The 14,880-nt window shown below is 46.9% G+C and overlaps 1 protein-coding gene across 1 annotated transcript; it reads left to right on the top strand.

Moving 5' to 3' along the window:
• The first annotated feature begins 4,756 nt into the window (after positions 1-4,756).
• On the top strand, positions 4,757-14,604 carry LOC125379755 (mucin-6-like). The gene is made up of 6 exons (XM_048395797.1): positions 4,757-5,040; positions 5,123-6,599; positions 6,799-6,909; positions 12,008-12,111; positions 12,334-12,840; positions 12,981-14,604. Exons 1-6 carry the CDS (start codon positions 4,757-4,759, stop codon positions 14,602-14,604), a joined length of 4,107 nt encoding a protein of 1,368 aa, XP_048251754.1.
• The last annotated feature ends 276 nt before the right edge of the window (positions 14,605-14,880 follow it).

Here is a 14,880-nt window from a genome sequence, read left to right as displayed (position 1 = left end):
AAGTGAACCGTGTGCGAGAATTGCGCTCACGCGGAACTGTCGCTACCTTCGGCTATAAAATTACTCAGCCCTAGATGTAGAATATTAAATTTCCTATCGGATGGTGTAAATGTAACTGCAAATATAAAACCGGTTTGAAAAAAAATACACTGCTAAGTGTTGTCCGAGAAGTTATTCTGCGTTGAAAAACAGGAAATTTCTCCGCTTTTTATCGTACACCGATAAAAGTACTGTGCGACGATTTGTTTTATTTAGCAGCTTTACGGAGACTGCCTAATACCTGGACGACATAAATATACTCTTCAAAAAAAGAAACTTGACATAGATGTAAAACCACTTTTTGCCAAATATCTAAAATAATTACATTAAATGAGAACCAAATAAGTCAAACAGAAAGATGATGTGTCTATAATTCGCGAACACACATGCAAAGCACATAAACGTAGCGTTTGGGGATCAATTTTACAGCTTCATCCAAATTTAGGCATGCAGGCCCCCCTGCTAAATGGGTATAAAAATCCACATCAACGGCTGGTCATACAGTCCTTTTAACGGCAGTAGAGGCGGTGACAGAATGCCAAGACTGAATGCAGCTCAACCGAACAACGCCATTGGGAGATTACAAGCTGGAGCAACTCAGCAAGAAGTGGCCAGGCACTTTGGCGTATCCAGACAGACAATCTCCGCACTGTGGACCCGATACAACAACACCAACAGAGTTGACGACAGACCAAGGTCAAGAAGACCAAGGGTGACAACCCAAGCACAAGATCGATACATCCGGCTGCGACACCTCCGATACCGCACTATCACAGCCACGTCTACAACCACACAGATCCCTGGGGTACGCAGAATATCAGATTAAACGGTACGCAACAGACTGATGGAGGCTGGACTTTTGGCACGAAGACCTGTTCGACGTCATGCCAACAGAGGGTTAGATGGGCACGTGCAAGGTGGAGAAATGTACTGTTTACTGACGAGTCCCGTTTCCTACTCACACGTGCTGATGGGCGCACACGTGTCTACAGACGTCGGGGTGAATGTTACGCCCCCAACAGTATGCAGCAGGTTGTCCCATTTGGCGGCGGGAGTGTCATGGTATGGGCCGGAATTCATCACGGTGGTAGGACGCCTCTCGTGCATGTGGCAGGTGCATTGACAGGTGTGCGTTACAGAGACTTGATCCTACAGCCTTACGTTCTTCCTCACGTCAACGTTCATGGCGGACAGTTCCAGCAGGACAACGCTCGACCGCATATTGCACGTGTTTGTCAGGACTTCTTACAGCACAACAACATCCAGACATTACCTTGGCCAGCCCGGTCACCAGATTTGTCCCCGATTGAGTATCTGTGGGACGAGTTGGATCGACGCGTTCGCAGAAGGAATCCACCGCCCCAAACACTTCCGGCGCTTCTTGATGCACTTCAGCATGAATGGCAGCACATCCAACAGCGTGTTATTGACAACTTGATTGCATCGATGGGTCGTCGGTGTCAAGCGGTGATTGATGCACGTGGTGGGCACAACCGATACTGACATTTTCTGTACCCCTGTGACATTAACTGTATCGTGTACGTGTGTCTGTCTAGGTGACACGATTAATGTTTTGAACATTGTGAACATTGATCTTCAAACAGTGTTTCAATATGGTTTCTGTGTCCTATTTTGAAACAATCGCATTTTGAAAGTCAGTGTCAAGTTTCTTTTTTTGAAGACTATATATATATATATATATCAAATTGAGTTATATGCGTATGTATAACGACATAAATTCAATGCAAAACATTGCTCGCCGTGAATGACGAAAACTAATTCTCCGCTATGACGTGAAAAGGCGACAAAGAGGTTACGCACGTACAAAGAAAAGGGGGAATAACTCCGCTATGCTTAGAAAGAATTAGCTGTGGGTAAGAACAATATATTTTCGTGGTGTTCAGTTCACAAGAAACCAAACTATTCCAACACAAATATCGATATTAAAACTGCATACGTTTAGGTATATACAAAAAAAACCAACCCAAAAGGCTGAAATCGTACTTCATAAAAAAAGACGTAATAGCGAAATTGATGGCCCTATCTTGCCAATAAATTACTCCTTAGATTCCAAAAGATCTAAAGAGACGCAACTCTGAACAGTGATTTCGGCTCCTTAGACGACTGGGACACAGTGTCCCTCAATAGGTAGTCGGTGCAGTAGGTATAAGATACTAGTATATGATTGCTACAGAATATCACAGATTCATTGGTTATGTATCAATGCATGCATCTTGTATGAATGTTTATAAAATCGAGCTAGGGAGGGACGCCCAGTGCTCAAATCCGAGTTCGACTCCCAATGTACGCGTGACATGGTAGCAGATATATTCATAGTCGACTCCTATGACACCCTTTGGGTTCTAGGGACCTGTATGCTCTTCTCCGGAATGTTGACGAGTAGATTAGACGCGTGCATTGGTATTAAGTGTGAAAACCGCAATTTGGGTCCTAGGCCGTCATATTGCTGGAATAATATTACATGCGTGCATAATCCATTCCAAACTGATTCCTGTCGCCTCCGCCTAGAGGGTTGATGTGGCCCACCCCCCTCCATAGGAAGTTGGGTTTACATGGATGTGGAACATGGCACTATTTGGGATTCGATCCTGATATGGCCTGCACCAACAACAGTACTAAAAGCAGTCTAAAAAGGAAATGAAAAGTATTGCATTACTTCTATAGAAGACGCTCACGTTTTACTTTACAAGCACAGGGTCGACTTTCATGGCAGTAGGTGGGTGGATTGGGTTGTTGCTATGTTACTCGCTGGAGGTAAGTCTTTGAAAGGCATTCAGAAGTAATACACATAAGGAAGAGGATTTATGGATGTCAGCTTCTTTATTATGAGGAACACAACATTTCGGTGAATGATGACGGAGTAAGCATATACTCCGAAACATTATGTTCCTCATAATACAGAGTGAGTGAGTATGGTTCTACGCCGCTTTTAGAAATATTCAATCAATATCACGGCCCATGTACCAATGTCGGGAATCGAACCCGGGTCTTCGGCGTGACGAGCGAACGCTTTAACCACTAGGCTACCTGACCGCCCCTCATAATAAAGAAGTTGACTTCCATAAATCCTCTTCCTTAACTGTTTGATTGTTGTTTTACGCCGTACTGACGGCGACCCCAGATATAGGCAATATTGAGTTTATTTAAAGTCAAAATGATTCCTTAAGAACGTGTATCGGTATCCAATGTCCACCATGCTTTTGGTGAAAAATCACATGTCTATGCGTTCTGTGATTATGCCACGCTTTTTTTGCTAAAATGTATATCTCGTACCAGAAGCCAAAAACGTTTTTTGAATATCACATGCTACGCTATTGGTTAATAACACCACTGAGTATTTGGCATGAAGATCACCACTGAGTATTTGGCATGAAGATCACCACTGAATACTTGGCATGAAGATCACCACTGCGTATTTGGCATGAAGATCACCACTGCGTATTTGGCATGAAGATCATCACCGCATGTTTTACGTAAATAAATAACGTCCAAGTAACTCTCCATTCCTTAGAAATAATGGAGCCGTGTCCCCGAGTTACGAGGATATTCCCCTACTTAAAACACATCCCTATTTTAACTCTATGAAAAAACATTCTCTTGTGGAAAATATTTTAAAAATAAAGCAGAACTCTTTGTTGCGTGTATTTAAGCTGTGTGAGTCGCAATCCAGTGATTTATATCATGAGCATCGATCCATGCAATTGGGATCGATGACATGCATCAACCAAGTCGGCGAGCCTGACCACCCGATCCCGTTAGTCGCCTTTTACGACAAGCATAGTCGCCTTTTACGGCAAGCATGGGTATCTGAAGACCCATTCTACCCCGGAATCTTCACGGGTCTTATAATTTCGGTGGATCCGAGTACCTACCATTGTGGGGAATCGAACCCGGGTCTTCGGCGTGAAGAGCGAACGCTTAAACCACTAACCTAACCTGCTGTAACACAACATTATATGCATTTTATTTTTGTTTCTTTGTTGTTTGACGCCGCACTATTCCAGCTATATGACAACGGTCTGTAAATAATTGAGTCTGGACCAGACATTTCAATGACTGACATCATGAGCATCGATCCACGTAATTGGAACAGTATGACATGCATCAGTCAAGTCAGCGATCCCATTAGTCGCCTCTAACGACAAGCACAGTCGCAATCATGGGTTGCTGAAGACCTATTCTATCCCGGATAACAATGATGACCAAACTCTTTGGATACATTTTATATTTTGGTCTGTAATTCGTGTCATACGTGAAATCTTACGGTAAACAGAGACAGACCTAAGGTTCTCATATTTGGTTCCAAACAAATGTCTGTAAATAATCGTATCTGGACCAGACAATCCAGTGATCGACATCATGAGCATCGATTCACGCAAATGAGAAACGATGACATGCATCAACCAGGTCAGCGAGTCTGACCGCCTTACAACAAGTATGGATTGCTGAAGACCTATTCTGACACAGATTTGCACGAGACGACTTTCACCTCACTGGTCACAGCATATGTTCTGTACGTCTCGCTGCAACTCGGTACACACTCCCAGGACAAAGTTAGCACATAAAATACAAGAACAAGAACATTTGTGGGTTCATGTTGCCTGTCTACGCGAAGCGGTTGTAAAATATCAGTCAACTGTGTGTTACCACAAAGAGTCGAGGTTGTCTCTGATAATCTTTGATGTCACTATACCATATGTCACCTCCACCATCTGCTGCAGTCCTCCACCCAGCCTCCACCATTTGCTGCAGTCCTCCACCCAGCCTCCACCATCTGCTGCTGTCCTCCACCCAGTCTCCACCATCTGCTGCAGCCCTCCACCAAGTCTCCACCATCTGCTGCAGTCCTCCACCTAACCTCCACCATCTGCTGCAGTACTCCACCCAACCTCCACCATCTGCTGCAGTCCTCCACCCAACCTCCACCATCTGCTGCTGTCCTCCACCCAGTCTCCACCATCTGCTGCAGCCCTCCACCAAGTCTCCACCATCTGCTGCAGTCCTTCACCTAACCTCCACCATCTGCTGCAGTACTCCACCCAACCTCCACCATCTGCTGCAGTCCTCCACCCAACCTCCACCATCTGCTGCAGCCCTCCACCCAGTTTCCACCATCTGCTGCAGCCCTCCACCAAGTCTCCACCATCTGCTGCAGTCCTCCACCTAACCTCCACCATCTGCTGCAGTCCTCCACCCAACCTCCACCATCTGCTGCAGTCCTCCACCCAACCTCCACTATCTGCTGCAGCCCTCCACCCAGTCTCCACCATCTGCTGCAGTCCTCCACCCAGCCTCCACCATCTGCTGCAGTCCTCCACCCAGTCTCCACCATCTGCTGCAGTCCTCCACCTAACCTCCACCATCTGCTGCAGTCCTCCACCCAGTCTCCACTATCTCCTGCAGTCCTCCACCCAGCCTCCACCATCTGCTGCAGTCCTCCACCTAACCTCCACCATCTGCTGCAGTCCTCCCCCCAACCTCCACCATCTGCTGCAGTCCTCCACCCAACCTCAACCATCTGCTGCAGCCCTTCACCCAGTCTCCACCATCTGCTGCAGTCCTCCCCCCCCAACCTCCACCATCTGCTGCAGTCCTCCCCCCAACCTCCACCATCTGCTGCAGTCCTCCACCCAACCTCCACCATCTGCTGCAGTCCTCCCCCCAACCTCCACCATCTGCTGCAGCCCTCCACCCAGCCTCCACCATCTGCTGCAGTCCTCCACCTAACCTCCACCATCTGCTGCAGTCCTCCACCCAACCTCCACCATCTGCTGCAGTCCTCCACCCAGCCTCCACCATCTGCTGCATCCTTCAACCCAGCCTTCACCATCTGCTGCAGCCTTCCACCGAGTCTCCACCATCTGCTGCAGTCCTCCACCCAGCCTCCACCATCTGCTGCAGTCCTCTACCCAGTCTCCACCATCTGCTGCAGTCCTCCACCCTGCCTCCACCATCTGCTGCAGTCCTCCACTCAGTCTCCACCATCTGCTGCAGTCCTCCACCCAGCCTCCACAATCTGCTGCAGTCCTCCACCCAGCCTCGGCCCAGTCTCCACCATCTGCTGCAGCCTTCCACCCAGTCTCCACCATCTCCTGCAGTCCTCCACTCAGCCTCCACCATCTGCTGCAGTCCTCCACCCAGCCTCCACCATCTGCTGCAGTCCTCCACCCAACCTCCACCATCTGCTGCAGTCCTCCACCCAGCCTCCACCATCTGCTGCAGTCCTCCACCCAGCCTCAACCATCTGCTGCAGACCTCCACTCAGCCTCCACCATCTGCTGCAGTCCTCCACCCAACCTCAACCATCTGCTGCAGTCCTCCACCCAGCCTCCACCATCTGCTGCAGTCCTCCACCCAACCTCAACCATCTGCTGCAGTCCTCCACCCAACCTCAACCATCTGCTGCAGTCCTCCACCCAACCTCAACCATCTGCTGCAGTCCTCCACCCAGTCTCCACCATCTGCTGCAGTCATCCACCCAGCCTCCACCATCTGCTGCACTCCTCCAACCATATATACTACTTCAACCACCTTCAAGGGTACAGCAACTCAGTTATCAAATTTATTCTACCAATTCTAAAAGATATTATGTATTGATTACACAGCATATGTTTCAAAATGTATGATACAATTCTATTTGATATAAAAAGCTAATAAAGTGAGAACTTATATTTTTGAAACGTTCCTTTGCGGATGAAAATTTGATTCTTTGCTTGACTGTAATTCTCTCATCACAAGGGATGCAGAGCGGATGATCCTCATCTTTTAAAAACAATTTGTGAATATAGCGTGAATAGCCAATACGACATCATCACATATGACCTCTACAACTCTGAGCTGACAATCCAGGTAGGTGTAGCCGATAGTAGATTTTATAGGTAATTTATTTACACCTACTTGGATGTCCCACTTCGTTACCCAGAAATCTCTGATTTAACATCTCATTACAGGTTTATTATCACTGTATTGGATTAGAAGTTGTGTCACAGATTTGTTGAGTGCGGTCTTCACAGGAGTAACGGCCATTGTGTTACCAATGATTCCAACATGGCTTGTTAACCGATGAAAGACGATGTCATATTGGCCAGGAGCACGATCATTATGTAATTCTATAATTTCACTTAAAAACGGATGTTGATTTGAAATATCCTTAATGGCCTGAAGACAGGAAGGGGAATTTGAAAATATCATGCATTATTTAAGTTTAGATTGAGTATATATAGTCTATAGCTGTTGAAATTGCCTTTGATTCTGCTGTAAACATAAGACTATCGTCTGGTTACTTGATTATTTGGTTTTTGATCCAATGACAGTGGCGCTAGCAGCTGAGTCACCATCCTTGGATCTAAACTGGGCGGCAATAGAAAGTATAGGTCGAGTTTCATGATCGATAGAAAAAATAACAAGAAGAGGTTTTGTTGTGAATTATAATATAATCTAGGGAGGGGTAACAAATGATTGATCATCCACAGTTTGAATGAAATTGTGCAATCACAGGTAATGTAAGCTCAAGGTAAACAATGGTGGGGTAAAAAATTTCATTTTCAAAAGTTGTCTTAAATGTCACCAAAAAATTGCCAGACACACTACAAGTTCATTGTCGACAAAGTTGCCGTCAATAGCGTGTTGGGGGCACGGGTGGCCAAGTCATCTAAGGCGCCGCGATTCGCTGTGCAGAGTTGCGTCCCTTTGGCACGCCAGAAACCTATGATTGTGGGTTCGAATCCCGGTTCGCCCGATTATGTTTCTAGGTTTGTCAGCACCATACCCGTGCTCTTGGGTTTCACCGAAGTGGTAAACGTCTGAGACCTGCATCACTTCGGGCTTTCCTCCCACATTCAGCTGGCACGCCGTGATATAACTGTAATAGTGTTAATGGCGGCGTTAAACCCAACTCACTCACTCACTCAATAGCGTGTATTACCTCCAGCTGCTTCAATGCATGCTGTGATACGCCGCCTCATCGATGACATCAGTCTTCTGATGACGTGGACTGGAATCCGTTGCCACTCGTCTCTCAGGGCTTGCTGCAATTCTTGTCTGTTGACGGGAGGCTGATGGCGTGCCCTAATCTGTCTGTGAAGATGGTCCCACAGATGTTCAATAGGATTCATATCGGTTGAGTGGGCAGGCCAGGGAAAACGTCAACGTTCTGCTGGTTTAGAAAGTTCCGAGTCAGTCTTGCAGTATTGGGCCTGGCATTGTTGTGTTGAAACAATGTCCCCTGCTGTTGGTTTTGTAAGAACGGAAGCACAACTGGCTGCAACACTTGGTCTCTGTACTGCACAGCGTTCAGGTTTTCCTGTAAAATCACCAAATCAGTCTTCTGATCTCCACAAATACCGCCCCACATCATGACACCTGCCCCGCCGAATGGATGGACCTCTCGAATACACGCCGGAGCTAAACGTTCCCCTCTGCGTCGATAAATTCGTTCTCTGCCGTCATTTCGAAACAAGTTAAGCCGACTTTCATCAGTAAACAGCACTCGACGCCAATTTCTCACTTGCCAGCGTCGAACCTGCCTCGCCCATCGCAGCCTCAGGCGTTGATGTTGATCAGTCAGTACCATTCCTCGGAAAGGACGATACGCTCGGATTCCAGCAGCACGAAGTCGTCGTAGTACTGTACGTTGGCTAATGGGATGTCCCAACGCTGTTGCTGCCGTCGCCGTCGCCGTCGCCGTCGCCGTTACGAATCTGTTTCGCAGGTGAATGAGCCGTATCTGACCGTCACTCGGTGTGTTGTCACTCGGGGTCGTCCGGTTCTAGGCCTGTCCTGTGTCCTCCCTGTCTGCTTGTACCGTTGAATCAGCCAGGCTACTGTCAATGATGTACAACCAAACCTTCTGGCAATTTGGACCTGTGTTACCCCCATTTCGGCCATATCGATGGCTCTCTCTCTCTCTTTGCTCCTGTGACAGTCGTGGCATTTCTTTTGTGTGCTTTCATCACGTGTGGTTATACCCCGCAGACGAACGCATTTATACAGCTAACATGCACGTGCAGCTTATGCCATAGGCAGGAAACCTGTTTCACCATTCTTTTGTCACCGCACGAGCGCCCTCAAAGGTGGTGAGGTGAGGTGTTTTTTGATACCTTTTCCTTGGCAGTCATATTCCCAATACCCACTTTCCACTAGTTATCGCTGTTTTTAGGAAAATTACAAATTGCCAACCTATACTTTCTTTTGCCGCTTAGTTTATATGTAAATATAAATTTGAAAAAAAATTGAAATAAATTTAAAAAAAGTAGACACTGTACGTTGGTTACTAATAACTGAAATTTTACTCTAACCGGACTACATGGTCAACAGTAATTTGACTTTTTCGAAATCCTCACTGAATATTTGTAATTGAATTATTAGATTTGTGTTGTGAAATACTGGTTGAAAAGTTTGTTTGTTTGTTTGTTGTTTAACGCCTCACTTAGCAATATTACACCTATGACGGCGGTCTGTAAATAATCGAGTCTGGACCAGACAATCCAGTGATTGACATCATAAACATCAATCCACGCTATTGGGATACGATGACATGCATCAACCAAGACAGCGAGCCTGAACACCCGATCCCGTTGGTCGTTAGTCTTAACGACAAGCATAGTCACCTTTTACGGCAAGCATGGGTTGCTTAAGATCTATTCTACCCCGGACCTTCGCGGGTCCCTTAGTATTCTACATTTGTTGACATTGATCGTTCACACATTGTCTGGTGGGAGGGTCTCCTCAGCAGGTGAGGTAGAAGCCACACAATACACGTGGATTGAAATAGACTTCAGGGTGCTGAAGAGTCTGACCTATTCTCATGGGTCCATGGATATTTGTGGCGAACCGGGTGATGCGTCTCTGACCTTCACTTTGTGTGAGTTCATTAGAGTATGAACCTTCATTGAGTGAGCGCCAATCATTGTATGAACGTCGGAGCTTCCGTACGGATGCACAACTTGATCTTCAGGAACATCTTACGCAACACATGTGTTCAAATAATATCACCATTAGATGAGAAAGGTATGTAAAGAACTACCTCAGTAAATCAGTTACAATGACAGCGCGTCGTAATACATTTACATCAAGTACAAGACGTCAAAATGGCTGACAAGATAAACGTGACGGGAGAAGTTGTTAATGAACCTGTGGCGGTTACACGTGTTAGTCATCATTGATCAACTGGCCGATCATTGAGAGGTGATAATAAGATGTGTCAAACAGACACTAGGGTAAATTCATAGATTGGAGACAGTCACTGTAAGCGTAGACACGGATCGAGTCGATACTAGGATAGTTTGGATGTGCTTTCTTTCGTTTGTTCATTAGGATGGGCCGCAGCGAGGATATTCGTCAACAATCATGCAGTCACGCTCTCTGACATTTCTCAATGTATACTGAAACTCTGAGACCAAGACTAAAGGTTCTAAATGATCAGAAATAATGTTTATGTATGTTTTCGTGCTAGGGAATGTGGAAGAAGTCCGTCAGTGTTTACGTCATTTCAAGAACATGGTCTCGTGAGGACGTCGTATGAACGTCAAATTGTGTCGTTCATACACCTATGAACGTCAATTTCGCGGTCATGTGACCGACCTCTTGTCCAATGGAAAAGCCGTATATCGTGTAAACGTCAAATTAAAAATTTATTTAACATTAATTGATGAGGGTCATTGGCCTGGTTATTTTGTGGGTTGGGAAGGGGGATGAAGTAACAATCTGTCCATGCTACAAACATGCGAATAATGTGTATTTATTATTATTTTGTATTTTGGCCTTTGGTCAAAATGGAATAAACTATCATGACCGGACAGAAACAGTTTGTTGGGTATTTAGCGGGAAAGGGTTGTGGATAATGCCCTGCCTCACTGATATTGAAGAATCGCCAGTGATTTTATCCCCTGAAGCAGAATGAAATGTATTGTCTTCTGCTGATATGATCAGTATCTTTTCTGAAAACATGATGCTTATGATTTAAAATATTGTATAAGTAACTGTAAATCATTGTATTGCGTAGCCCTCGGCAATTTAATTGAGTGGTATCACATGAGCCGCCCACAGAGGCTCAACATCTTGAGCGAGAGGTCTACTCCCAAAGAAGTGCTGACCTCCATCTCCAGAGGCTCAAAAGTATGTTGAACCTCTTCAAAGATTGCAACAGGAGAAGGCACTCCAAATGTTAGAGTGTTCTGGCTTTTCTCCACATTTGCTTTTTATTATCGACCTTAAATGTTTGTTTCTTTTCTAGGGCCTGGTTCTGAATGTTGATTTTGATCTGAATGTTCTCTGAAAGTCCTCAGAATGTTCTCTGCTTGGGTGGAAGATGTCGATATCTTTGGGTGGTTTTGAGATATCTGAATGGTGTCATCGAGGGTAATTTGGTCATCCTTTAACCAAAAGTCTGGCATTGTGTATAAGCCGTAGTTACCGTGGTAACTGGACCTGGGGAAGAGGCGGCAGCTGAATAATCTTTCTTAGAACGGGTTTGCTTCAGTGTAAGATACGTTATTGGTTTGCTTGATTTTCAATATGTTTGATTCTGGATGAAAAACATTTCTGACTCTCCATCGCAGTTGGCACCCTTCATCTCATGAGTTCCACTGCAACGGAAGCACCTTGCCTTGCCCGTGCAAGTGTTGGCCCAATGACCGAATGTCTGACACTGGTGAGGGTTTGTGATATAAACTTATACTCCGATGTTAAGAAACCAGCTTTTATGGACTTTGGAAGAGTTTGAAAAAGTGAATAGGTAAGATTGGGTATTGACAATGTTTTCATCTGCTTTTTCTGGTGAATCTGTTAACTGCGGTGATACCTTGATTTTTTAATTCAGCTGCTTTCTCTTCTTCAGTCATGTTCGACAGACAGCGAGCTCGATCATCAACGATGTTTCTACTTGATTCAGTGTCTTGTGCACTGAGACAACAACCTGAGTGTTTACAAACTGCTGACGACCCTGCAGCAGATTAACGGATTGCCGTCTTCGTGCATATTCCACAAGGATGGATCCACCGAGGAGACGTGTGACGTTCTTAACCTCACCACAGGTACTCTGAATGCCCTTTGGTATCGCAAACGGGTTTTAAAGGACTTCAGTCCACAGTGAAATGACCAAGAATCTATGCCACGGTCCTTTAACTATTGGAGATGTTTCTTCATCGGATGACGAAGGAGGGTGCCTTCTTTTGTTAGCTAGTGTTTTGAGCCATGATATGATAAAATAATTCAGCACGCCTGCTTCCCAAGCTTCAAAGGTTAGGCCACGGGAAAACTTGTTCCTGGCTCCAGTGTCATCAACTACCATACTCCCATCCTCAACTACCATACTCCCGTCCTCAACTACCACACTCCCGTCCTCAACTACCATACTTCCGCCCTCAACTACCATACTCCCGTCCTCAACTACCACACTCCCGTCCTCAACTACCATACTCCCATCCTCAACTACCATACTCCCGTCCTCAACTACCACACTCCCGTCCTCAACTACCATACTCCCGTCCTCAACTACCATACTCCCGTCCTCAACTACCACACTCCCGTCCTCAACTACCATACTCCCATCCTCAACTACCATACTCCCGTCCTCAACTACCATACTCCCGTCCTCAACTACCATACTCCCGTCCTCAACTACCATACTCCCGTCCTCAACTACCATACTCCCGTCCTCAACTACCACACTCCCGTCCTCAACTACCATACTCCAGTGCCCTCAACTACCATACTCCCGTCCTCAACTACCATACTCCCGTCCTCAACTACCATACTCCCGTCCTCAACTACCACACTCCCGTCCTCAACTACCATACTCCCGTCCTCAACTACCATACTCCCATCCTCAACTACCATACTCCCGCCCTCAACTACCATACTCCCGTCCTCAACTACCATACTCCCGTCCTCAACTATCACACTCCCGTCCTCAACTACAGTACTCCCGCCCTCAACTACCATACTCCCGTCCTCAACTACCATACTCCCGTCCTCAACTACCACACTCCCGTCCTCAACTACCACACTCCCGTCCACAACTACCATACTCCCGTCCTCAACTACCATACTCCCGTCCTCAACTACCATACTCCCGTCCTCAACTACCATACTCCCGTCCTCAACTACCATACTCCCGTCCTCAACTACAGTACTCCCGTCCTCAACTACCACACTGCCGTCCTCAACTACCATACTCCCGTCCTCAACTACCATACTCCCGTCCTCAACTACCACACTCCCGTCCACAACTACCATACTCCCGTCCTCAACTACCATAGTCCCGTCCTCAACTACCATACTCCCGTCCTCAACTACCATACTCCCGTCCTCAACTACCATACTCCCGTCCTCAACTTCCATACTCCGGTGCCCTCAACTACCATACTCCCGTCCTCAACTACCATACTCCCGTCCTCAACTACCACACTCCCGTCCTCAACTACCATACTCCCGTCCTCAACTACCACACTCCCGTCCTCAACTACCATAGTCCCGTCCTCAACTACCATAGTCCCGTCCTCAACTACAGTACTCCCGTCCTCAACTACCACACTCCCGTCCTCAACTACCATACTCCCGTCCTCAACTACCACACTTCCGTCCTCAACTACCATACTCCCGTCCTCAACTACCACACTCCCGTCCTCAACTACCATACTCCCGCCCTCAACTACCACACTCCCGTCCTCAACTACCATAGTCCCGTCCTCAACTACAGTACTCCCGTCCTCAACTACCACACTCCCGTCCTCAACTACCATACTCCCGTCCTCAACTACCATAGTCCAGTGCCCTCAACTTCCATACTCCCGTCCTCAACTACCATACTCCCGTCCTCAACTTCCATACTCCAGTGCCCTCAACTACCATACTCCCGTCCTCAACTACCATACTCCCGTCCTCAACTACCATACTCCAGTCCTCAACTACCACACTCCCGTCCTCAACTACCATAGTCCCGTCCTCAACTACCATAGTCCCGTCCTCAACTACAGTACTCCCGTCCTCAACTACCACACTCCCGTCCTCAACTACCATACTCCCGTCCTCAACTACCACACTCCCGTCCTCAACTACCATACTCCCGTCCTCAACTACCACACTCCCGTCCTCAACTACCATACTCCCGCCCTCAACTACCACACTCCCGTCCTCAACTACAGTACTCCCGTCCTCAACTACCATAGTCCCGTCCTCAACTACAGTACTCCCGTCCTCAACTACCACACTCCCGTCCTCAACTACCATACTCCCGTCCTCAACTACCATAGTCCAGTGCCCTCAACTTCCATACTCCCGTCCTCTACTACCATACTCCCGTCCTCAACTTCCATACTCCAGTGCCCTCAACTACCATACTCCCGTCCTCAACTACCATACTCCCGTCCTCAACTACCATACTCCAGTCCTCAACTACCACACTCCCGTCCTCAACTACCATACTCCAGTGCCCTCAACTACCATACTCCCGTCCTCAACTACCATACTCCCGTCCTCAACTACCATACTCCCGTCCTCAAATATCATACTCCAGTGCCCTCAACTTCCATACACCCGTCCTAAACTTCCATATTCCTGTGTGGCTGCTTGTACTAGTCCGGACTAATGCCTATTTCATAGTTCTAGCCCACTGAGATACCATGCCGCAGTTTAACATGAATACCCCTCTCAGACACAGTATACTGACTCCGAGCCGACCAGTCCTTGTTTTAGCCCCTTAATGCCGAGCGCCAGGCAGGGTAACAACAAGTACCATCTTTTGTTATGACGCGGTCGGGATTGGAATACGATGACATGCATCTTCCAAATCAGCGAGCCTGACCACCCGATCCCTGTTAA

Source organism: Haliotis rufescens, unplaced genomic scaffold (assembly GCF_023055435.1).
Source record: "Haliotis rufescens isolate VD_foot unplaced genomic scaffold, xgHalRufe1.0.p SCAF_146, whole genome shotgun sequence".
Classification (NCBI taxonomy): domain Eukaryota; kingdom Metazoa; phylum Mollusca; class Gastropoda; order Lepetellida; family Haliotidae; genus Haliotis; species Haliotis rufescens.
The sequence above is the reverse complement of the archived record's forward strand: the minus strand, read 5'-3'. Positions and strand labels throughout refer to the sequence as shown.

Bases quoted from the DNA above. Each gene is read 5' to 3' on its own strand.
- LOC125379755 (XM_048395797.1), top strand. From the start codon at position 4,757: ATGTCACCTCCACCATCTGCTGCAGTCCTCCACCCAGCCTCCACCATT. The intron at 6,600-6,798 runs GTACAGCAACTC...TCTCATCACAAG, and splicing joins TACTTCAACCACCTTCAAGG to GGATGCAGAGCGGATGATCC. The intron at 6,910-12,007 runs GTAGGTGTAGCC...ACGACCCTGCAG, and splicing joins ACTCTGAGCTGACAATCCAG to CAGATTAACGGATTGCCGTC.